We start from the raw sequence: 26,934 nt of genomic DNA, 5'->3' as shown, positions 1-26,934 counted from the left end.
GGTCTACTAAAGAAGGGAACCCTAATAAGTCATCCACACTTTGAACTGGAACCTTAAAGGGCTACTTTTTGCAGATAAGGGTGAAACAGAATAGTTTGGTAATCAAAGGGACCAAAGTCTGGTTCCAAGCCATCAAAATCCTCATACCTGGATGAAAGAATCCAAGATTGCTTCTGCTCCAGACACCTGCCAGAAGCATAGGTAAATCTTCTTCAGAGAACTTCCTAGGTCTGAAATCACTCTGAAAATGCTCCCATAAAAATTAATGCTAGCCATTAAAAATTACTAGAGATTTGAGAAAAATAAGACAGTGATTAAAAACCAAAAGAAACAAAAGAAAATAGACACACAGGGAGTAAATGGGGGTACAGTGTTTAAGGTACTTATATTATCCAGGAAGAATGTAAAAATAGGTTAACAATAGATTTTTAAAGGTCAGAAACTCATAGATCAAAAATTAGTGAACACACAGATTAGAACTATGTAATTAATAAGTTTGAGCTAATGGAAACATACAGAACTCTACACCTCACAAAGAATTGGATAGACATTCTTTACAAGCACACAGAAGTGTTTATAAAAACTGACCATTACTATGGCCAATCAACAAAGGCCAAAGAGCAGATGCTGTTCAGAGCACATTCTCTGCCAAGAATGTGATAAAACTGGATCTCTAAAATAAAAAGATAATGCTTCTTTCCCCCAATGTTTAAGAACTTAAAAAAAAAAAATCACTTCTCAATAATGCCTATGTTAAAGAAGAAAGTTTAATACTTATTTAGAAACATTTAGATAATTACATTAAAATATTTAAAACTGAATGACATTGATAGTGTTACTTGTCAAAACCAGTGGGATACAAGTCAAGCAGTACTTAGACGGAAGCTTAAAGCCTTAGAAAAAGAACCACATAATAAATTCCAAGGAAAGAAATAAAGGAATAATGAAGATAATAATAGAAATTAATAAGATTTTTAAAAAGCAATAGGTGAGATCAAATCTGATTTGAAGAAATTAATAAAATAGACAAATCTCATGCAGGGTTGACTGATTTAAAAAAAATAGGGCAGACATAAACTTATGAATGAGAAAAGGAGCATAATTATTGACATGGTAGAAATTCTAAAATATAAAATAGACCCACACATTTGAGAACTTAGAAAATGGATCTATTTCTAGTATAGTATACATTTGCAAATTGACTTGAGATGAATGAAAACATAAATATATACATGAGCATTTAAGAAATGGAATAAGTAATCAAACAAAAATTGATGGAATATTCACTGGTAGACGTGTCTTGCAAAAAATGTTTAAAGAAGTCCTTCAGGCTGTAACCTTCACAAGGGCTTCTCAGTATTATTCTGCAAGCCTGTCTTTGCTACAGGTCACTCACCTCTTCTGACCCAGGCCAGCAGCTAGGGTGGGATGGCTTGCAAAAGCTGAGGAATCAGGTGCAAAATGGTCAACAGAGCTGTGGGGTTTTTTTTTGTTTGTTTGCTTGTTTTTTAAATCTCTTGCACAGACACCAGGTAACAATGATTGTGATTACTGTCCATTTTGCTAATGATCATGTCTCAGAACTACTGCCATCTTGGAAACCTGATTCTGGACTTTTTAAGTTTTAACCAAAGTAGAGATAAGGAAAGTCTCAGATTTTTCAGATCAAATAAGTTAGCTGAAACAAGAGAAATTTGCCTTTTGCAAAACTGAAGAAGAAAAGGCAAAACTAGGGAATGATGTGTCAAGTATAACATGAAGAAGATACACCCATGGCCCCACCTGCTGGCACGGGGTTATTTTTCCAGAAGTATAAAGCACAACCTTACTTTGGGAACAAAGGCCAGAATCTGTGGGGGTGGCAAGAAATAGCTCAGGGGGCCACCTGCACTGAGGGTGAGAGGTCATGTCCAAGAAAAACAAATGACAGTAGTGAGGAAAAAAAAAAAAGTGAGAACAGGTATCTGAAGGCATCATTACGTCTGAAGCAATATGTTTCCAGCTCCTCTTAAAGTGAATTGAGGGTAAATTCTAAAGGAACAGTTATAACATCTGATTCCTGACAATGTGATTTCCAGTAGCAAATCTTTCTCCGATACAAGAACTTCCTTCCTGTGTCTAACTTTGAAGAGGGGCTAAATTAATATCATTGGATGATATTCAATCCATGTGATCACATCTTTGCGACCTTGAGAAACTAAAGCTTTCATGTTATTTAACCTAAAATGGAGCATTACATTTTGCTTTCAGTCCTACTCTGGGGCAGGGGTGGGGGAGGTGGGGTGGGGAAGAACACAGCAACTCTGCAAGTACTTTGTTCAAGTATGAAGAAGGGCACAGCATTTCATTAGCTTATTTGAGACTGGAAGGCACAAAAATCAGTAAGGACAGAGTAAAAGGTCAAATTGCCATGGCTTAGTTTTCTTTTTCTAATTAAAGAATTTAATTTGCTCCCTGAGGGGATCTCTGTGTGGCTCAGCAGTTTGGCGCCTGCCTTTGTTCCAGGGCACGATCCTGGAGTCTCGGGATCGGGTCCCACGTCGGGCTCCCCACATGGAGCCTGCGTCTCTCTCTGCCTGTGTCTCTACCTCTCTCTCTCATGAATAAATAAATAAAATCTTTAAAAAAAAATTTGCTCCCTGAACTTTTTTATTCAACCTTATGAAATATTATCCTTGATGACACTCCAGTTATTTAAGCAGGAGAGGATTACTGGGAAACAGTCCAGGGTACCAGTTAGGACTGCAGACTATGGACGTAGGCAGCTGAGTTCAAAGTTCACTGAGCTGCAGTGTGACTGAACATAACCTCTGTTTGTTTCCTTCTCTGTAAAATGGTGATGATAACAGGAATAAATGGGTTATTACAAAGCTGTTATAACGCTGCCTGGCACAGAGTTGATGATACCATAGGCATTATGATTGCAATGTGGGTGACAGTACAGAAATTAAGAGCATGAATTCTGGCATCTATCAATATGGATGCTAGCTGTATCTCTAACCAGCTTTGTGACGGGGAAGGTTACTCAATCTTTCTAAATCCGACTTGAAACACTCCACCTGGCATCTACAGCGCAACTTCTTGATTCTCCTTCTTCATGCAGCCTATCTCAGACTCCTTTGGGGTTCCTTCTGATCTTCCTGACCTCAAATATGGAGTCAAGCTTGGGCTGTTTTCCTATTTATAATCACTCCCTAATGGTTTTGGGGTATATGATTTAAAAATGCATTTATACTCTGATGACTCAGTAAAGTTGCAGAATACAAAAACAACATATAAAAATCAATCTCACTTTTTATATAACACATAACTCAAAAAGGAAATTAAATAGATCCCACTGACAACAGAAATCAAAAAGATAAAATACTTAGAAATAAACATAACCAAAGAGGCAAAAGACCCATGCACTGAAAACTACAAAACACTATTGAAAGAAATTAAGGAAAACACAAATAAATGGAAAGACATCTCATGCTCATGGGTTGGAAGACTTAATATTGTTAATATTACCCAAAATGATCTACAGATTCAATACAACCCTTATCAAAATCCTAAGGGCATTTTTTTTACAGAGATAGAAAAAACAATCCTAATTCATACGGAACTACAAAGGACACTGACTAGCCAAAATATACAGAGGAAAAAGAAAAAAGCCAGAGGACTCTCACTTCCTGATTTCAAAGCATATTACAAAGCTACAGTAATCAAAATTGTATGGTACCGGCAGAAACACAGACATAAGCCAAATGGAATAGAACAAAGAGCCCAGAAACAAATCAACACAGATGGAGTCAACTCATCTTTGGTCAAGAATATACAATGGGGAAAAGATAGTTTCTTCAACAAATGGTGATGGGATAACTGGACATCCACAAGCAAGGATGAAATTGGACCCTTATCTTATACCACACACAAAAGTCAATTCAAAATATATTGAAATGTAAACATAACACCTGAAACTGTAAAGCTCCCAGAAGTAAAAAAACAATAGCTTCCTGACATTCGTCTTAGCAATTATTTCTTGGGTATGACACCAAAAACAAAAACAGACAAGCAGGAATATGTAAAACTAAAAAGTTTTTACATGGCAAAGGAAACAGCCAACTGAGTGGAAAAGTATCCTATGGAATGGGAGAAAATATCTGCAAAACATGTATGATAAGGGATTAATATCCAAAACTATATAAGGAACTCCTACAACTCAACTGCAAAAAAAAAAACAACCCCCTTAAAAAATGGGCAAAAAATCTGAATAGATATTTCTCAAAAGAAGACATGCAAATAACCAAGAGATATATGAAAGGATGTTCAACATCACTTATTATTAGGGAATTGCAAATCAAGACAACAATGAGATATCACTTCAGTGCTTGTTAGAACGTCCATTATTTGTTGGGGACGGGGAACAAACAGAAAATAATAAGTGTTGGTGAGGACATAGAGAAACTAGGTCTTTGTACACTTTTGATAGGAGTATAAAATGTTGCTGCAACTATGGAAAACAGTATGGAAGTTCCTCAAAAAAACTAAAAATAGAACATTATGATCCAGCAATCTCACTTCTGGGTATTTATCCAAAAGAACTGAAATCAGGATCTCAGAGAGAGATCATCATTCCCATGTTAATTGTAGCATTATTTGCAATAGCCAAGAGGTAGAAAAAAACTAAGCGTCCTAGACAGGTGAGTGCATGAAGAAAATCTAGTATGCATACAGAATGGAATATTATTCAGTCACTAAAAGAAAGAAATCCTATCAGATTTCTTATATAAGATATATATATAAGAATCCACTTATATAAGATATCTAAGGGAGTCAAATTCAGAAGCAGAAAGTAGAATGGTGGCTTCAGGGGCTGGGGGAGAGGTCAGTGGGGCTTGCTGTTCAATGAGCATAACGTTTCAGTTATTCAAGATGGAAAAGTTCTAGAGATATGCTATACAACATTGTGTGTACAGTCAACAATACTGTATGGTACACTTAAAAATATGCTAACTTTTCAACAAATGGTGCTAAAACAACATCCATAAGCAAAAAATAAATAAAATGAATCTAGAAACATACCTTATATCCTTCATAAAAATTAGCTCAAAATTGATCCCAGTCCTAAATGTAAAACACAAAATAATAAAACTTCTGAAAGAGAACATAGGAGAAAACCTAGATGATCTTGGGTTATGGCTATGACTTTTTGGATACAACACCAAAGTCATGATCCATGAAAGAAATAATTGATAAGCTAGATCTCATCATAAGCAAAAACTTATGCTCTGTAGAAAGGTAATATCAAGAGAATGAGAAGACAAGCACAGATTTGGAGAAAATATTCACAAAAGACACATCTGATAAAGGACTTAAATCCAAAATATACAAAGAGCTCTTAAAAATGGACAATGAGAAAATGAACAACTCAATTAAAAATGGGCAAAAGATCTGAACAAACACCTCACCAAAGAAGATGCACATATAATAAGTAAATGTATGAAAAGATGCTCCATAACACTAGGGAACTGCAAATTAAAACAACATGATAAAAAAAAAAATAAAAAATAAAACAACATGATACATCATTATGGATCTATTGAAATAGCTAAAACAAAAAATAAAAACTAATAAATGCTAACAAGGCTCTTAAGCAACAAGAATTCTTATTCACTGCCAGCGGAAATACAAAAGCCACTATGCAAGACAGTTTGGCAGCTTCTTACAAAGCAAAACATAGTCTTAGTATATAGTCTAGCAACTATACTCCTTAGTATATACCCAGAGTTGAAAACTATATTCACATAAAAATCTGCATGTGGATGTCTATATCAGTTTTATTCATAATTTCCAAAACATTGAAGCCACAAAGATGTCCTTCAATAGGAGAATGGATATAAAACTATAGTATATATCCAGGTAGTGAATATTATTTATCACTTAAAAAAAATGAGCTATGAAGCCACAGAAAGGACATGGAGGAACCTTAAAGGCCTATTTCTCACCCAGTAAAAGAAGCCAATCTGAAAAGGCTACAAGCTGTATGATTCCAAGAATATGACATTCTAGAAAAGGTAAGACTATCGAGACTGTGAAAGGATCAGCAGTTACTAACCAGGGAGCAGGGGTAGGAGTATGAATTGGAGGAGCATGGAGAATTTTTAGTGCAGTGGAAATCCTCTTTATGATGCTATAATGATAGACACAGGTCATCATGCATTATCCAAATTCACAGAATGTGCAATACCAAGAGTGAACTAATAATGGAAACTATGGATTTTGGGTGATCATAATCAATCAGTGAAGGTCTATCAATTGTAACAAACATACCACTCTGGTACAAGATGTTGATAATGAGACAGCTACATGTGGTGGCAGAAAGTATATGAGAAATCTTTGCATCTACCTCTCACTTTTGTTGTGAACCTAAAATTATTCTATAAAAATAAAGTCTTAAGAAATGTTAGGGTAAATCTCATCTTACATGTGCATATATGTGTTTTTTCTTTTTTAACACACACACCAGACACACACACACACACACACACACACACACACACACACACCCCTCCAAAATTTGACTACTTCTCACAGCTATTACCCCAGTCAAAGCACTACCATCTGTCCCTGGATCACTATAATATTCTCCAAACATCTCCCTATTCCCATCCTTCCACTAATAGTTCACTTTCCATTAAATAGTCAGCATGATTCTTCATCTCCCTTAAAACACAATCCAAAGTTCTTCCTATAGCTCATAAGACCCTTCATAATTTGGCCTGTTGATACTTTTTCACTCTTTTTCTTGCCTTCCTCCCACCTCTTCTGGTCCAGCTGCATGGGATTTTGTGCCTTTCCTAGAAACATCAAGTATGCTCCCACTTGAAGTATGCTCCCACTTGAGGTCCTTTTTACTTTTCATTCCTGTTACCTGGTATGCTCTTCCTCAAGATATTTCTCATACATCTCCCAGATACTGAAGGGGAAAAAGGAAATATAAATTGATAAACAAATATACCAGGATGAAAATTAAGGTGACAAAGAATAAAGCAGGTTAAGTGATAGAGAAGGTATGAGTACAACTTAATGTGGCTTACTCATTCACTTACTTTCGATCACTATTCAAATAGCATCTTACCAGAAAGACTCTCCCTGATTATCCTATATAAATTGCATTTATGCCTTTTTTTAATAAACATAACCTGCTTATTCTTTCTCATAATACTTTTTACATAGATTGTAAGTTTATTGTATCTTCCTCCCCTTTACCTGCATGATCACAAGTACCATATGAGCAAACTAGTATCTGGCACAGAGCAGGCACAAGGTAAATATTTAAGGTAAAATGAACAAAGTCCTTTATTAGTTATCTATAGACTAAACAAACTACTCCAAAACTTAGTAGCTTAAAACAGCCACCATTTTATTATATGTGATGATTTTGTGGATCAAGAAATCATGCAGGCCTTGGCTGGGTGATTCTTCTATTTCATGTGTTAATTGAGAGAGGTTGGCTAGTGATGTTTTGCTGGTGGATACATTTGTAAGGAGGGTCCAAGAAGGCTTCACTACCTGTTTGGCACCTTGGTGGAGATATCTGGAAGGAGTGGCCCAGCAGGGACCACAGTTTATAGAGTACCTACACATAATTTCTTCAGCACAGCAGCCTCAGAATAGTCAGACTTCTAACATATTGGTTCAGGGTTCCCAGAACAAGGTCTAGCAAACAGGACAGAAACTGCATGGCCTTTTATAACTTAACTTTCAAAGTCAGAAAGCATCAATTCCACCATCCTCTATTTAGTTAAGTAGTTCATAAGCTCACTCAGATTCAAGGGAAGTGGACAGAGACCCCATCTTTTGACAAGAGGAGTGTTGAGGAATTTGTGGTCATATTTTAAATTGCTACAACTCCGTACTGCACAATACAGAATTTTGGGCCTAACAAGCATTCAAAATATTTTGGCTGAATTAAAATGGAATTATAGAACATGATTTTCAGTTAGGGAACTATAATTAAAAGGACGAATAATCATGTTCTATAATTCCACTGTGAGATAATTACAAAGGGTGTAACATACAAATAATGGGAATATCAGAAGAATAAGAAGATAAAGGAGTAGAAGGAATATTTGAAATAATAATGGCTAAAAATTTTCCAAAGTTAATGACAGATACCAAACTACAGACCCAGGAAGCTCAGAGAACATGAAATAGGGTAAATATAAAAAAAAAACCATACCTAGGAATATCACATAAAAATCCTTAATGTGTATGCACCTAACAACAGGGCACCAAAATACCTATATAAAAATGATAGAACTACAAGGAGAAACAGGTAAATCCACCATGTGGACACTTCAACACATCTCTGTCAGTAACTGGCATATCCAGCATGTAAAACAAGCAGCAAGGATATAGCTGAAGTGAAAAGCACCATAGTCAACTTGATCTAATTGATGTATAAAGGATACGCCATCCAACAACAGCAAAATATACATTCTTCTCAAGCTCACATGGAATATTTGCCAAAGCAAACCATATTCTGTTCCATAAAACAAACCCCAAAGAAGTTAAAAGAACAGAATTCATAGAAAATATGCTTTCAGACCAGAATGGAATGGAACTAAAGATCAATAATAGAAACATAGGATGTCTCAAAATATTTGGACATTAAATATACACATTTCTGAAGAATATATGGGCCAAAGAAGATGTTTCAAGAGAAAGTAAATTATATTTTGACCAAGTGAAAATGAAAGCACAACTTATCAAAATTTGTGGGATGTACCAAGAGGAGGGCTTACAGGGAAATTTACAGCACTGAACATATATATTAGAAAAGAAGAAAAGTCTAAAATCAATAATCTAAACTTTCACCTTAAAAAAACAAGAAAAAAAGAAGAGCAAACTTTCCAAAGTAAGCAGAAGAAAAGAAATAATAAAATTTACAAAAGAAACTAATGAAATTGAAAACAGGAAAACAATAGAGGAAATCAACAAAACAAAAACAGTTTATTTGAAAAGAGAAAAGCCAACAAAATGGATAAACCTCTATCTAGCCAGGTATCTTTTCCTCTTGTAAAGGCTCCATCCTTACTGGATTAAAGTCTCTCTTCTGTGACCTCCTTTAACCTAAATCACCTTTTCACAGGCCAATCTCCAAGTACAGTCACTTGTAGCATTGGAGCTTCCAAATATGAATTTGGGGGGAACACACACATTCAACCGATAATACAAGGCTAAACAAGAAAAAAAGAACACATATGAATGAATGACAGACCATCATTATCGATCCCATGTATATTAAAGACATAATAAAGGAATAAACAATAGTATATTATTTATTTATAGTATAAATAATTCTATACAAATTTGATAACTCAGATGAACGAATTCCTAGAAGGACACAATCTACCAAGTTTTACATAAAGAGAAAGAGATAATCTGAATAGAACTATACATGTTAAAGAAATTTAATTAATCACTGATTATCTCTCAAAACAGAAAGTACCAGGGCCAGATTGGTTCACTGGCAAATTCTACCGAACATTTAAAGAAGAAATTATACCAATTCTTTACAATCTCTTTCAGAGGATAGAAGCCAAAAGAACACTTCATAACTAGCATTACCCTTACACCAAAATTAGATAAAGATATTATAAGAAAGGAAACTACAAATCAGTATCTCTCATGAACACAAATGCAAAAATTCTCAAAAAAAATTGGCAAACTGAATCCAAGAATATATTAAAAAATTACACAGCATGACCAGCTGGATTTTATTCCAAGCACAGAAGGCTGATTTAACATTTGAAAATCAATGAATGTGGGCAGCCTGGGTGGCTCAGCGGTTTAGCGCCACCTTCAGTCCAGGGCGTGATCCTGGACACCCAGGATCGAGTCCCATGTCAGGCTCCCTGCATGGAGCCTGCTTCTCCCTCTGCCTGTGTCTCTGCCTCTCTCTCTCTACCATTAGGTGCAGAAAAAGCATATAACAAGAGTCAACACTTGTTCATTGATAAAACTCTCAGCAAACCAAAAATAAAGGGGAATTTCTTCAACTTGATAAAGAACAGATATTCTTCAGCAGATAAAGAACAAAAACCCTATGGCGAACATTATATTTAATGTCAAAGAACTAAATGCTTTCCCCCCATAAGATCAGCAACAAGGCCAGAATGTCCCGTCTCACCACTCCTATTCAACATTGTACTAGAAATCCTAGCAAATGCAAAAAGAAAAAGAAAATAAAAGGCATTTAGATTGGGAAGAAAGAAACAAAACTGTCTTTATTCACAGAGGACATTCTTATCTATGTTGAAAATCCCATAGAATCACAACAAAAACTCCTGGAGCTAATAATAATTATAGCAATGTTGCAGGATATAAGGTTAATATGCAAAAGTCAACTGCTTTCTCAGCAAAGGAAACAAAACTAAAAAGGCAACATATGGAAAGGAAGAAGATATTTACAAATATCTTATCAGATAAAGGGTTATATACAAAATCTATAAAGAACTTATCAAATTCAATACCCAAAAAATAAACAATCCAGTCAAGAAATGGGCAGAAGATATGAACAGACATTTTTCCAAAGAACACAAATGGCAAATGGCCAACAGACACATGAAAAAAATGCTCAACTTCACTCGGTATCAGGGAAATACACATCAAAACCACAATGAGATACCACCTTACACCAGTCAGATTGGCTAAAATTAATAAGTCAGGAAATGACAGATATTGGCAAGGATGCAGAGAAAGGGGAACCCTCTTACACTGTTGGTGGGAATGCAACCTGGGGCAGCCACTCTGGAAAATAGTATGGAGGGTCCTCAAAAAGTTTAAAAAAAGAGCTACCTTATGACCCAGCAATTGCACTATTAGGTATTTATTCAAAGGATACAAACATAGTGATTCAAAGTGCACCCCAAAGTCTATAGTAGCCATGTCCATAATAGCCAAACTATGCAAGGAACCCAGATGTCCACTGACAGATGAATGAATAAAGATGTGGGAGATAATATACACACACACGCACACACACACACACACACACACATATATGTGTGTGTGTATGAATACATATATATATTCATTCATTATATTCATATACATATATTCATTATATATATATGACTATTACATATATATATATATATATGACTATTACTCAGCCATCAAAAAGAATGAAATCTTGCCATTTGCACATACGAATGTGGATGGAACTATGTGGACAATGTGGATGGAACTAGAAGGTATTATGCTAACCAAAATAAGTCAGTCAGAGAAAGACAAATACCATGATTTCACTCCTCCTAGGGGAAGGGAAGGAAAAATAAAATAATATTAAAACAGAGGGAAGCAAACCATAAGAGACTCCTAACTATAAGAACAAGCTAAGGGTTGCTGGAGGGGAAGTGGGTGGGGGTTAACTGGGTGATGGACACTAAAAAGGGCACTTGAAGTAATGAGCACTGGGTGTTGTATGCAACTGATGAATCAATGACTTCTACTTCTGAAACTAATAATACAGAATAAGTTAATTAAATTGAATGTAAAAAAATTATTTGAAGTCCATTGCTTTCTTATGAGCAATTTAAATTTGAAATTAAAAACACACTCTATTTACGTTAGCACCAAAAAAAAGAGAGAAGTACTTAAGAATAAATCTAACAGTATATATGTAGAAGAAGAACTCCAAGAAGAAAACTACAAAACTGATTAAAGAAATCAAAGAACTAAAATAAATGAAGAGATACTCCATGTTCAGGCATAGAAAGTCTCAACGTTGTTAAGATGTCAGTTTTTCCCAACTTGAATTCCCAACTCTTGCTCGTTCTTTCTCTTTCTCTTTCTCTCTTTCTCCTTCTCTCCTTCCTTCCTTCCTTCCTTCCTTCCTTCCTTCCTTCCTTCCTTCCTTCCTTCCTTCCTTTCTCTCTCTCTCTCTCTCTCTCTCTCTCTCTCTCTCTCTCTCTCTCAGGCTCCACACCCAATATGGGGCTTAAACTCTCGACCCTGAGATCAGGAGTTACATGCTCTACCAACTGAGACAGGCAGGTGCCCCTTTGAATCCCAACTCCGGATTCGATACAATATCAATCAAGAGCCCGGCAAGTTATCTTTCTGGATATTGACAAATTGATTCTACAGTTTATATGGAGCCAACACAGTACTGAAGAAAAGCAAAGTAAAAGGACTGATACTACATGACTTCAAGATTTACTATAAAGCTACTATAAAGAAGACAGCGTGGTACTGGTAAACAATAAATGGCTTAGAATAGAAAGCCCAGAAGCCCAGAAATAGACCCACCAAACTATTCAATTCTTTAATGGAAAAAGGATCATCTTTTCAACAGATGGTATTGGAACAAATAAGACATCCACATGCAAAAAGACAATGAATCTGGAAATTGACATTTTGCCTTTTACAAAAATTAACTCAGAATGGAGCACATATCTAAATGTAAACTGGAAAACCATAATATTTCTAGAAAATAACGAAGGAGAAAATCTAGGTGACCTCAGATTTTGTGGTGAGTTTCTAGATACAGTAGCATAAGCACAATGAAAGAACAAAATTGGTAAGTTTAACTTTGTTAAAATAAAAAACTTTTGGGAGCTTCAAGATGGTGGCAGGGGCTCCAACTAGCTAGGCCCTGCAGTCCTGGAAGGGACAGCACTCATTGCTGGGATCCACCACTCTGGAAGAGGCTAAATAAAAAAGAAAGAAAACAAAAAACAAAGACAAAAAAACTTCTGTACTGAAAAAGGCAGTGAAAGAGAATGGAAAGACAAGCCACAGACTGGGAGAAAGTATGAACAAAATACATTATCCCCCTCATAAAGCACTTGTATCCAAAATATGTAAAGAATTCCTTAAGCTCAATAAAAAAAATCAATCCAATTAAAAACTGGGGAAAAGAACTGAACAGGTACTTCCCCAAAGAAGATATACAAATAGTAAATAAAGTATATGAAAACATGCTTAACACCATATGCCATTAGGAAATTATAAACTAAAACATATACCATTGTGTATCTATTAGAACAGTTAAAGTGAAATTGACAATACCAAAGGCTTATAAGGATATGGAACAGGAATTCTCATTCATTGCTGGTGGGAATGCAAAATGGGATAACCACCATGGAAGACAATTTAGCAGTTTCTTACAAAGTTAAACACAGTCTTACCACACAATTTAGCAATTATACTCCTTGATATTTACACAAATGAGTTTAAAAATTATGTCTGCACAAAAACCTGCACACAAATGTCTATAGCAGATTTATTCATCATTGACAAAATGTATAAGTCACAAAGAAGTCCTTCAGTAGATAAATGGATAAATAAACTGTGGTATATTCAGATAACAAAATATTATTCAGCACTATAAAGGAAATGAGCTATCAAGCCATAAAAAAAAGACAAGAAGGAATTTAAAAGGCATGTTGCTTAGGGAAAGAAGTCAATTTGAGAAGGCTACATACTGAATGATTTCAAAAGTAAGACATTCCAGTAAAGGTAAAACTATAGAGACAATAGACCAATGGTAACCAGAGGTTTGGGTGAGGGAAGGGAGAAAGAGAGATAAGTAGAGCATAAGGCATTTTCAGGCAGTGAAAGTATTCTGTGATATTGTAAAGGTGCATATACAACATTATGCATTGTAAACAAAGAGAAGTAAAAAAATCCTCAATACTTTGCTTCATTCATTAGAGAAGGAAGCAGAGATATACTGCTTGCATAAAAAACTGCCTGTTAAGTAATGCAGATGTGCCCCCCCCCCGCCACTTTTCTAGGTCCCTACCAGTCTACCATGTTCCATCCCTGCTAACCTGTATGTGGCCATGTGTTGAAAATGTACTTGCTCAGATGGTGAGGGTATACGGCAAGAAAAAGCACACATCAGCTGCTGGGCCCAGTCCAGATGGCTGCTGGGCCACCCACTTTGCCACCCCAGCACCACACTGGACCCTGAACATATCTGATTCAGCCTGCCTTGAGTCACTACAGGTAGCAATTTCTACTCATACAATCCTTGCAAAGATACAATCTTTGATGCTAATTCTTCAATTGGATAGTATTAATTGTCTATGACTGCATAACAAATTACCACGTATTCTGCACAGACCACAAATTTACCTCACAGTTTTCATGGGTCAGAGGTCTGGGTCTAGGTTAGTGGAGTCTTTTTTTTTTTTTTAAGATTTATTTATTTGAGAGAGAGAGAATGCGGGTGTGCAAGCAGCGGGGAAGGGCAGCGGAGGAGTGAGGGCAGATTCCCTGCTGAGCCACCCAGGTAAGTGGAGTCTTATGCCCAGTCTCACCATGCAGAAATCAAGGTGCAGGCCAGGTCTGCAATCTTGCCTAAATCTGGGTCTTCTCCAAGCTCACTGGTTGTTGGCAACTGAATTTTCTGCCAACCATTTCCTGCCATGTGGCCTTCTCCCCAACATGGCAGTTTGCTTTTTCAAGGCAAATAGGGGCATATATCAGCTGCTTTGTATTTCTAACTTCATAAGGACCCTTTTTAAAGGCTGATCTGTTTAGGTTAGGCCCACTCTGGATAATTCTTTTTTGATTAGTTCAAAAGCAACTGATTTGAGTCTTTACCATATTTGCAAAATCTTTCATGTCTGTTATATAACATAGACTAATGGTGGGAGGAAAATCCATCAGATGTACAGTCCAGTCCACACTCGAGGTAAAGGGATTATACAGAGTGTATGCCAGGAGGCAGGATTTGGGAGCCACCTCAGAATTTTGCCTACCTCATGGATAATTAATCCTGATGAAACTAATCATGTCATATTAATTCTCCTAAAGAAATTACTCACCATACTACCCTTCAGCAGGTGTGCAAAAGATAGAAAATGAACTCTCGACTCATTAACCGGAGAGTCTAGGCCTGCCCTCGGCCATGTCTCAGGCACCATTTTAAACCTTCCTTCACTTCAAGGAGTCCTGTTCAGTGAGCCTTAGTCACACCCTTTGTTCTACCCTCTCTTGCCCTCCATGTTCTCTACATCTGTAAGCCTTCCAGCACTCTCCCTCCAAACCGAACTCACCTCTGCCTACCTCCTTCTTACTCAAAGCCTTGACAGCTTTCAAGATGCTGCATTAGCACCGGTACAAAGCCTTTCCTGCCCTTTGGACTCACACTGAGCTTATCTTCATTTGAATTTGTCCTAAAGTACTGTGGTGGTTTGCAAAAGATGACCATGAACTTCCTTTCCCTGTTCACCCCCCCCCCCCCCCCCCCCGCGCCTTTTGTAATATGACTCTACCACATATCCTATCAAGAGATGGACAACTTGACTTTTCCACCTCTTGACTCTAGGCTGGGGTCTGTGATTTTCTTTAGCCACAGGACACTAGCAAATGTAACTCAGGCAGATACTATAAAGCATCTGGGCCCTGGGGCTTGCCCTTTTGCTGTCCTGGGAACTCGGCTACCAGCATCAGGTGACAGGTTGAACTATTCTCCTGGATGAAGAGGGACATATGGCCAAATTACTCTGTGGCACCAACTGACACTGGGCCATACCCAACACATGAAAAGTAATAAATGTCTGATGTCTTAAATCATGGAGCTTTGTACCAACGTTTGCAGCAAATGATTTACTCCTAAAAAATAAGATTCTGGGTCCTCCTTTTTGATAGTTTTCTCCTACAGCTTCATTTTAGTATGCTTTCTTGTGAGAAGGGTTAATTATAACTTGTGATAAAGGAGCTGTGCATGAAGCACAGGCTGATTTTCAGTATCTGGAAGTATCCATAGGATTGAGTCATGAAGCTTTTCAAAAGCACTTGGCTTTTAGGTAGAAACAATCCAAGTGTTCATTAACAGATGAATGTTAATGAACATTAAATGTGGCATATCCACAATATACCACATTTTGTATATCCATACACTGGAATATTATTTAACCATAAAATAGAACGAAGTTCTGATATTTACAACCTGTTTAAACCTTAAAGATCTTTTTTTTAAAACCTTAAAGATCTTATACTAAGATCAGAAATAAGCCAGACACAAGAGATCAAATATTGTCTAGTTACCAACAGAATAGACAAATTCATAGATAGAAAGTAGATTAGAGGTTACCAGAGACTGGGAGGAGGAAAGAATGGAGAGTTACTGCTTAATGGAGTTTATATTTGGGGTGAGGAACGACTTTTGTAAATAGTGGCAATGGCTGTACACTACGGTGAAATGTCACTAAATTATATGCTTAAAATGGTAATTTTTAAATGTTTTTTATATCATAAGTACAATTTTTATAAATCAGTAATGTAATGTATCCCAAACCCTTATACTGTACACTTAAAATGGGTGGATTGTATGGTATGTGAATTATATTTCAAAGAAACCATTCACTTTTTTCCTAAACAAAACAAACAAAAACCAAACAACACAAAAATAGTCCTTGGCTTCAGTTTTCTCCTCAGATGGGAGCTATTTAGCATACTGCACTCTTCTTTTCACCTTTATTGCCGGGAAGCTTAAGACCATGTTTTCTGTTCAAATACAGCAATTCAGCTGGCAGAGATGTGCTAAAACATAACTATCATCATCATTATCAGAGGTTCCAGTTTTCTGTTCATATCTTTCTATGTGTCTGTCTGTGTCCCACTTCCTCACCCTTCTTAGCCAAAATTCATTCAAGTGACTTTTCTCCAAGCCCCCAAAAGACCCTGAAGTAAACTGAGATAATGAACCTTGGAGGTCACAATGTTGGCTGTGTAAATACAATGATATAGCCCCAGATTAATAACCCACAGTGCAAAGAAGAATAACTCATGCTAAAGAACAAATAAGAGAAAGTAGGGCCTCTAAAGCAGCGAGAATGTCAGCAGGTTAACCAGCATCATTTAAAACCACTTTCAACCTATTCGTGGTGAGTACTTTCACCACAAAAAATCAATAGGCTCAAATTTGATAGTATAGACATCAAACAGTACTGACTGACCTTTCATTCTGGGGGCATTCTCTTTAAGGCAAATATTTAAAAATTCCCCAAATTCCCATATTTTCTAATAAATTTTGGAAAACCATATACCCAAATTCTAAGGAGCTTGGCTTTAAGGTCATAGGAAAAAGTCATTCATCTAGAAGAAAAGGAGATAGTATGTTCTTAATTCCACACACCTAATCAATGTTTTTCATCTCAGAAAAAGACTAAATCCTGAGTAAATACACTAGCCCCTTGGTTAGCCTACCAAAGTACTAACTTGGCCAATGAACCGCTATAGAAAGAAGCCTGTGAATACAAAATCCAAAATAGATTGTTATCTTCAGTAATAAAGTTTCTGATGATGTAGTATGTAATACCTATACCTCTTTGATGGCAAAAAAGTGTTATGACAAGAAAAATCTATTTGGCTTGCTTCCACAATAAATCAGGACAGGAAATTTGTCAGTTCTTCCATCTATAGTGCAAGTACTGTGTCCTTGGGAGTGCTCTTAATTAATACTTCTTGAATGTCAGCTTGGAGTTATTCAGACTATAAACTTTTCACATAAGTAGATTACAAATGTTAAAAAGCAATATATTGAAAGGGACAAGTGTTCTAAAAGAGAATATATACCCTAATACACAAGAATGCCCACTTAGCTTTTCCTGTTGCTGAGATGGTTGAAAAGAGTGACACCATCACGGTATGAAAGAAAGTTCTGGGGGTAGTGTGGAGGCTTGGGAGGCAAGCTGTATAGAAGGTCTGCCCCAATGGCTCAAATGTCACCTCTATGTCCCTGGCCTTGATTTCCTCATTTTTAAGAGATGAGATCTACATTGGGTTGTTAACTTAGGTTCCTTCTACCCCTACAAGAGATGTGATGCTATTTTCACTACACAATTGGTTTTCTAACAGTCTCCATGTTCTCTACACAAGTCAGTTAATAGAAAACCATCTATGAACTTTTATGGGTTGGATATTTTTTTTAATTTTTTTAAAATTTTTATTTATTTATGATAGTCACAGAGAGAGAGAGAGAGAGAGAGAGAGGCAGAGACACAGGCAGAGGGAGAAGCAGGCTCCATGCACTGGGGAGCCCGATGTGGGATTCGATTCCGGGTCTCCAGGATCGCGCCCTGGGCCAAAAGCAGGCACCAAACCGCTGTGCCACCCAGGGATCCCAGATATTATTTTTTAAGATTTATTTATTTACTTTAGAGAGAGTGTGTGTGCATGAGTGGGGTGAGGGGCAAAGGGAGAGAATTTTCAAGCAGACTCCCTGCTCAGCACAGACTCTGACAGGGGACTCAATCTCATGACCCATGAGATCATAGCCTGAGCCAAAATCACGGGTCAGATGCTCAACCAAATGAGCCACCCAGGTGCCCCTATGAGTTAGATATTTTAAGTGCTCAGAATATATAATACTGATGTTGTTCCTATTTAACATTAAAGATTCCAGGGTCTTCATATTTATATTCAGAAAACGAAAGCTGACTTAGAAATACACTTGGCAGAACTCAAACTCTTATTAAACCATAAGATACCATGACAAGGAATAGAAGGATTAAGCAAATTAATTAGATACAAAGTTCTTAGCCTCTAAAGCTGAACTCCTAGTTAAGTTTAACTATTTGTCACCTTCTTTGTTACCACAACTTCAAAATGATTTATTTTCTACAAGGCTGGAGGGCAGGGTGTGGGGGGAAATAACTCACGAATTAACCAAGGATCGATTGGATATAATTGTAAACTGCCAATCACCATGATTCAGACTTTAAAAGCTATTTCATTAAACAAAACAAAAGAAAGAAAATTAGAGCTTGTCTACAAGACTGTTCATGACACTTAAGGAACTTACTCATCTATGGCTAAGGGTTCAATAATACATTCCCAGTGGAATGGTCTCTAAAAATGTCTATAATTAAAAACAGAACAATAAAAAAAATTGAATGGCTTACTCTCTTGTTGGTGAGTTAGTGGAGGATTCTTTTTTTGAATCAGGAGAGCTTAGGGTTTGCAAAATACAATTATGTTTTTCGGTGGACAGGGCATCTCTTTCTTGCTCAGAGTGGATTAATTTTAAGGCCTCTATTCCATCTTCTCCCTTGATCTTGTCACTTGGATTTGGCTGTGGTTCTGGACTCTTGAAAATGAGATCATCTTCACTTACAGAGACTGTGAGGTCGCTGCTGCTGCTGCTGCTGCTGCTCAAACTTTCCTCTTCCTGCTCTTCCTGCATTTTTCTGAAGGGTTTCTGTGACTCTGGGTCCCTGGGAGGAAGATGATCTGTAAAAGCAGATATGAATAGATTACCGATCACTAATTTCAGGGAGAGGTGAACATGTTCTGCTTCGAGGGCAGAATTGGTCAGCTAAAGAAAGATGTGTAGAAACAACCCACAACTAATTATAGTATGTGAAAAATCTCTACAAGTATATTTTAAAATATCACAGTGGGTTTTAAAATCAGCATATTAGCTTGTAAAATATTTCCATGCCTATATTCAAGAATTCATTAGAATGGAATTTACTGGCCAACGTCACTGGCTTGTTTTTCTAACAGAGATAAAATTAAAGAGTGTATGTCGTTCTGACAGGAGACTGCTACGACCCCCAAAACTAAACCCCAATAAAAATCAGCAAACAATCTCAGCCTCTCACCCCACCTGAGCAACCTTCCCAAGCCGAACCCTTCTCTTGAGAACACTCATTTTCAGATGCGCAGCATTCCGAGGCTGATATGGGAGCACCTGGCAGTCCGGCTCTTTCTTCCTTGACTTCAATATGTTCCTGTGTCAGTATTTCTCCCTCTGATCCCTCTGATCTGTTGGAACTGTCACACTTTACATCAGTAGTTCTGTTCTCTGGACTTAATCTTGCCAGCAACAGGGAATGGAGTTGGGCAGACTTTTTGCCTTCAGATAAACTACTCTCGCCGTGATGTGTGTTGCTTCCTATCTGCGAGCAGTGAGTTTGTTCCTCCTCAGACAATGCGCTGCCTGTGACTGGCATTTTCTCACCAATCTGAAGAGATGTCTTGCCATCTATTTTGTCAGACTTCTTTAAGCGCTGTGTGTCACTGTGAGTTTGTCCTACACAGCTGTCTGTCACGTCACCACTCCGGGCTGGCTGTCGGCGTGAATGTGGGTCAGGGATTGAAACACTCTTTGTGGGCTGGGGAGATTTCTGCTCTGCATGGAAACCTCTGATGCTCAACATGGCTGACATTTGGCGGCCCATAAAGATTGTTGCTGGGTGATATAGTCCTCTTGACGCGGCTATCCCCGAGTTAATTCCTACCTGCCTTGCAACCTGCGACACCAAAGGAGACATGAGTTAAATGTATTATGGATAAATGGGTAGGTTGTTTAGGTTGTGCTCAGATGAAGTGAAGAAAAGGAAGTGTGACCACCAAAATGAATACCGACCTCGCTCGTGGCTTCTACAAAATAAGTCAGAAAAACAATGCAGTCCATACTATTTATTTATTTAAGATTTTATTTATTCATGAGAGACACAGAGAGAGAGAGAGAGGCAGAGACATAGGCAGACGGAGAAGCAGGCTCCTAGCAGGGAGCCTCATGTGGGACTCGTTCCTGGGACCCTGGGATCACAGCCTGAGCCGAAGACAGATGCTCAACCGTTGAGCCACCCAGGTGCTGGGTCCATACTATATATAATTTGAATAACAATACTGGTTCACAAAATATTGCCCAGCAACTATGGAATTGGTATTTTTCAAAAACAGGTGCACATCGCCCAACTATGTGAAAGTACTTAATGCCACCGAATGGTACACTTACACATGGCTAAAATGGTAAATTTTATGTTAAGTATATTTTACAATTTAAAAAAAAAGCTAGAATTTCTAACCGCTTTTCACAGAGAAGCTTGGATTTCATAGAGCTAGGGAGATATTAGACAAAAAGAAAGAAAGAGTGGGAGGAAGGAAGGGAAAGATGCATTAAAAGGACTAGAGGAGGTTTCAAAACTCTATTTCTAGTATTATGCACAATATTAAAAAAACTTCAAATAATCACATTCAGGATTACATTAAAATATACCTCATTTGTGCAAAATAATCCTAACTGCCAGTCAAACTGCAAATAACAACAGCAGTTTTTCCTGAACATCTTCAAGTAATCTTAAACACATATAAAGCAACTGAAATTTGCTGTCATGTTCTATGCAATTGATGAATTACTGAACTCTACATCTGAAACTAATGATATATGATATGTTCACTGATTTTTTCTTTAAGATTTCATTTATTTATTTGACACACGGGGGGGGGGGGGGGGAGAGCGAGAGCATGCGTATGCACACAAGCAGGAGGAACAGCAGAGGGAAAGGAAGAAGAAGACTCCCCGTTGAGCAGGGAGCCTGACATAGGGCTGGATCCTAGGACCCTGGGATCATGGCCTGAGCTGAAGGCAGATGCTTCACCAACTGAGCCACCCAGGCACTCCTATGTTAACTAACTGAATTTAAATAATAAGAAAAAAATAAGAATAAACTTACTGTCATATCTATGGGGAAAATGAGTATTGTCTCTTCATTAAAAAGAGAGGGGGATGGACAAAAAGAGAGGTGAGGTGCTGAGTGGAGCAACAGAAGCAACTGGTTCAGTGGCTTGATCACAGACACATAATGGTAAGTAGAACTGGAAGTAACAATAATTAAACCTTGAAGTTAAGTGCTTTTCTCCTAAAGGGACCAAAGCATTTCTATATACTTAATACTATTTAGTTCACAGAGCCCTATAGAATAGATGGGGAGATATATTCACATCTCTCTTCCATGGATGGGAAAATATGAGGCCCAAATTTTAAGAAAGAAAACATTACACACTCAGCTGAAATCAGAATCCAGGTCTTGCTTCTCTTCAAATATACTGTCCCTCCCTGAACCATAAAACTTCTAGAAAACATGGGCAGTAATCTCTCTGCCATGAGTCTTAGCGACAGTTTTCTAAGTATGTCTGCCTCCCTGGGCAAGTAAACAAAAGCAAAAGGAAAGTATTTGGATACACCAAAATAAGCTTTTGTACAGTGAAGGAAATCATCAGTAGAACAAAAAGGCAACCTACTGAATGAGTGAAGATATTTGCAAATGATACATCTGATAAGGGGTTAATATTCAAAATATATAAATAACTTCTACAACTCAACACCAAAAACCCTAATAATCTGATTAAAAATGGGCAGAGGACCTGAATAGACATTTTTCCAAAGAAAACATACACATGGACAACAGACACATGAAAACATGCTCAACATCACTAATAATTGGGGAAAATGCAAATCAAAACCACAATGAGCTATCATCTCACAGTCAGAATGGCTAGAATAAAAAAGACAAGAAATAAAAAGTGTTGGTGAACATGGAAAGAAAAAGGAACACTTGTGCACTCTTGGTGGGAATGTAAATTGGTGCAGCTGCTGTGGAAAATAGTATGTTATTTCCTCAAAAATTTAAAAATAGAAATACCATATGATCCAGTAACTCCACTAAGGGTACTGACCCAAAGAAAACAAAAACACTAATTCAAAAAGATATATGCACCCCTATGTTTATTACACCATTATTTATAACAGCCAAGATATGGAAGCAACCTAAGTGTCTTCTGATAGATAAATGGATAAAGAAGATGTAGTGTGTATGGATAAATGGATAAAGAAGATGTAGTGTGTGTGTATGCATGTATATATGTGTACACACATGAGCACACACCCTATGGAATATTACTCAGCCATAAAAGAATTAGATCTTGCCATTTGCAACATCATTGATAGAGCCTAGAGGACATTATGGTAAGTGAAATAAGGCAGAGAAAGACAAATACCACATGATTTCACTTATATGTGGAATATAAAAAACAAATGCAACAATAAGCAAATTTTTGTTAAAAAAAAAAGCAGAAACAGACATATAAATACAGAGAAAAAGCTGATGGTTGTCAGCGGGAAAAGAGGGGAGAGAGAGGTAAAATGGGTGAAGGGGAGTCAGAGGTATAGGCTTCCAGTTATACAATGGGTAAGTCATGGGGATGAAAGGTTCAGCATAGGGAATATAGTCAATGATACTGTAATAGCACTGTATGGTGACAGACAGTAGCTATACTTGTGGCTATGAGCACAGCATAATGTATAGAGGTGTTGAATCACTATATTGTACACCTGAAACTAATGTAACATTTTGTGTCAACTATACTTCAATTAAAAAAATGAAAAAAAAAAAAGAAATAAATAGCATTAATAAGGGTAACTACATTGGTAAACATAAAAGATAGCATAAATCCATTTTTATAACTTTTTTCTCCCATATGATTGAAAAGCCAAGTACATCAAGCAATAATTATAAATATATGTGGATGAGCAGCACGTAAGATATAAAGACATACTTTATACTACAACTACACCACAAAGGAGTGGGAAAGGAATGGAGTATACAGGAGACAAATTTTGGCATGCTATTAAAGTTAGTATTAGTCTAAAATAGATTATTTTAAGCTAAAATATTAATTATAATACCAGGAAACCCACAGTAACAGACATGACAAGGAATTAAAATAGCACACTAGAAAATATATGTTTAATGCAAAAGAAGGCAGTGTGAAGGATTAAAAGAACAAAAAAGATATATAGAAAACAAAGTACAAAATGGCAGAATCAAATTCTACCTTTTTAGTATTTTTTAAAGATATATTTATTTATTTGAGATAGAAAGGGAGAGGGAGAAAAGTGGGGGGAGGGACAGAGGGAGGGAGGGAGGGAGAGAGAGAGAGAGAGAGAGAGAGAGAGAGAATCTCATGTAGACTCTCCACTGAGCACAGAGCCCAATGTGGAGCTCAATTTCAGGATCCTGAGATCATGACCTGAGCTGAAATCAGGAGTTGGATGCTTAACCCAGGCACCCTGAAATCTTAACTTTTTAGTAATCACATTAAATTTAAATGGATTAAACACTACAATTAAAGTCAGAGATTGGCAGAGTGAATTTTTAAAAAGCCATTATCCAACAAAATGCTCTCTAAAGTGACTCATTTTAGATTCAAAGACACAAATAGGTTGAAAGAACAAGAAAGGAAAATGAAAAAATATACTATGTAGATAGTAACCAAAAGAAAGCTGAAGTGGCTATACTAATATCAGACAAAATAGAAGATCTAGATAAGTAGGCAGAAGATCAATAAGGAAATAGAAGACTTGAACAACTATACACCACCTAGACCTAACAGACATATACAGAAGTATCTACCCACCACCAGCAGAATCCATATTCTAAATTGCACATGGAAAGATCCATATTTTAGGCAATAAATCAAGTCTTAATACATTTAAAGGAGTTGAAAGTATGTTCTCTGATGACAATGAAATAAAATTAGAAGTCAAAAAAAAGAAGGAAATTTGGTAAATCCACAAATATGTGAAAATTACTCCTAAATAATGGGTCAAAAAAAAATTACAGGAAAAGAGTTTGAGATAAATGAAAAGGAAAATACAATATACTAAAACCTATAAGAAGCAGCACTTAGAGGGAAATTCATAACTGTAAAAGCCTATACTGAAAAAGAAGAAAGAACTCAAATCAACAGCCTAACCTTCCATGTTAAGAAATTTTAAAAAGAAGGGGCACGTGGGTGGCTCAGTCAGTTGAGCATCCAACTCCTAATTTTGGCTTGGGTAATGATCTCAGGGTCAGGGAATCAAGCTCTGCACTGGGCTCCACACTCAATACGGGCTGCTTGAGATTCTCTCTCTGCCTCTCCCTCTGCACCCCTCCTCATGTGTGCACACCTGTGGGCATGTGCTCTCTTTCTCAAATAATAGATAAGATCTTAGAAGAAAAGAAATTTTAAAAAGAAGAGCCAGTTAAATCCAAAGTGAGCATAAAGAGGGAAATAATAAAGATCAGAGCAGAATTAGAGAAAAGCAATAGTGACAATCAACAAAACCAAAAGCTGATTCTTTGAAAAGATCAACAGATTGGCATACCTCTAGCTAGACTAAGGAAAAAAAGAAGAATTTAAGTTATCAAAATCAGAAATCAAAAGGGAGCGCTTTGTGACCAACCTTACAGATATAAAAAAGGTTATAACAGAATACTACAAATAATTATATGCCAACAAATTAGACAACCTAGACAAATTGGACAAATTCTCGGAAAGACACACACTACTAAAACTGACTCAAGAAGAAAGAAAAAATCTGAATAGACTTGTAGCAAGAAATTCAATTAGTAATCAAAAAATTTCCCACAGAGAAAAGTCCAGGACCAGGCTTCACTGGTTAATTCTACCAGAAATCTATAGGGTTAACACCAACCCTTCATAAACTCTTCCAAAAATAGGCAAGGAAGCAATACATCTCAACTCATTCTACAAGGCCAGTCCCTAAGATCAAAACCAAAGATGTCTTTAAAAAAGAAAACTACAAGCTAATATTTCTTATGAATATAGATGTGAAAATTCTCAGCAAAATACTAGTAAACTGAATTCAGGAACACATAAAAAGAATTATATATACCATGACTATGTAGGATTTATGCCATGAATACAAATTTGATTCAACATGAAAATCAAGTAATGTAATACATTATGCCAATAAAGGGGGGAAGAAAAAACAAAAGATTATCTCCATAGACATAGAAAAAGCATTTGTTAAGATCCAACACATGTTCATGATAAAAAGCAACAAAGAAACTAGGAAAAAAAAAGGGAACTCCCACAACTTGATAAAGTGCTTCTATGGAAAACACATAGGTAACATCATAGTCAATGGTGAAAGACTAAAAAGCTTACTCCCTAAGATCAGGATTAACACAAGAATATCTGCTTTTACCACTTCTACTTAATAAGGCACGCAGATTCTAGCCAGGATAGTATGGCAAGAAAAAGAAATGGAAGGCATCAAGACTTCGAAGGAAGAAGTAAATTATCTCTATTGACAAATGACATCATCTCATATAAAAAAAACCCTCAGGAATCACAAGAAACAATTAGAGGTAATAAGTTCAGCAAGGATGTAGGATACAAGAGCAATATACAAATAGTAATAATTATTTCTATACACTAGCAATAAACAACTGAAACTGAAATCAGAAAACAATTCTATATACAATAGCATAAAAACATAGAAGAATAAGTTTAAAAAGAAGTACAAGACTTGTATACTAAAAACTGGCATTGGCATGGCATTCTTACAGAAATTGGCCAGCTGATGCTAAATTCATATGGAAATATGAGGAACCCAGAATAACCAAAACAATTTTCAAAAAAAAAAGAGCAAACTTGGAGACCTAATATTTCTGACTTACAAAACTTATTACAAAACTAGGGTAATTGTAGACTGTACTGGCATGAGAATATACATAAAGATCAATGGAACAGAATTCAGAGTCCAGAACTATCCATGCAACTTGAAAAGTAGTTTTGAAAGTTCAGTGGCTCAGTGGTTGAGCATCTGCCTTTGGCTCAGGTTGTGATCAGGTCCTTGGATCAAGTCCTGCATCAGGCTCCTTGCAGGAAGCCTGCTTCTCCCTCTGCCTGTGTCTCTGCCTCTCTGTGTCTCTCATGAATAAATAAATTTTAAAAACTGTAAAAAAAAAGAATATTCAAGTCTGAAAGCAGCTTTTGATGTTGAGAGAGTTGCTATGAGGATTGTGTATGTTCCAAGCCAGTCCTCTCCTAAATCAATCAATCAATCAATTGAACAAACACGAAGTGGGGGGAGGAAAGACTATGACTAGGTCTCCCGGGAGGTTTTCTTTTTCAGGTCTGTCTATGCTGAGCCTCTGACAATTTGTCAATTACAGTTCAGGTTTCTCTATCTCGGAACTGTTTATTTTAGTGGTTTCAGCTTTGCTCTAATAATCTGTGATTCTCTGTATTCACTGTTGGGTCTCTCCAATTTTAGAGATAGCTAATTGCTCTGTAACCTCACTTCTCTGAGAGATCTAAGAAGAATTGCTGATTTTTTGG

At 36.7% G+C, this 26,934-nt stretch overlaps 1 protein-coding gene across 2 annotated transcripts in view; it reads right to left on the bottom strand.

Annotated features, from left to right (window-relative positions):
- The window catches only part of KIZ (kizuna centrosomal protein), a 135,616-nt gene that overhangs the window by 69,346 nt on the left and 39,336 nt on the right, over positions 1 to 26,934 (bottom strand). For both annotated transcript variants that reach the window (XM_041732552.1, XM_041732551.1), the window contains 2 exons: positions 19,619 to 20,264; positions 18,912 to 19,239 (listed from right to left, as the gene is read on the bottom strand). In XM_041732552.1, coding sequence (XP_041588486.1) covers positions 18,912 to 19,239; positions 19,619 to 20,264 — 974 coding nt within the window. The remainder of the gene's footprint in view (positions 1 to 18,911; positions 19,240 to 19,618; positions 20,265 to 26,934) is intronic.

The sequence above is a fragment of the Vulpes lagopus genome, chromosome 18, assembly GCF_018345385.1.
Source record: "Vulpes lagopus strain Blue_001 chromosome 18, ASM1834538v1, whole genome shotgun sequence".
In the NCBI taxonomy this organism is placed as follows: Eukaryota; Metazoa; Chordata; class Mammalia; order Carnivora; family Canidae; genus Vulpes; species Vulpes lagopus.
This window is presented reverse-complemented; position numbering and strand designations above follow the sequence as displayed.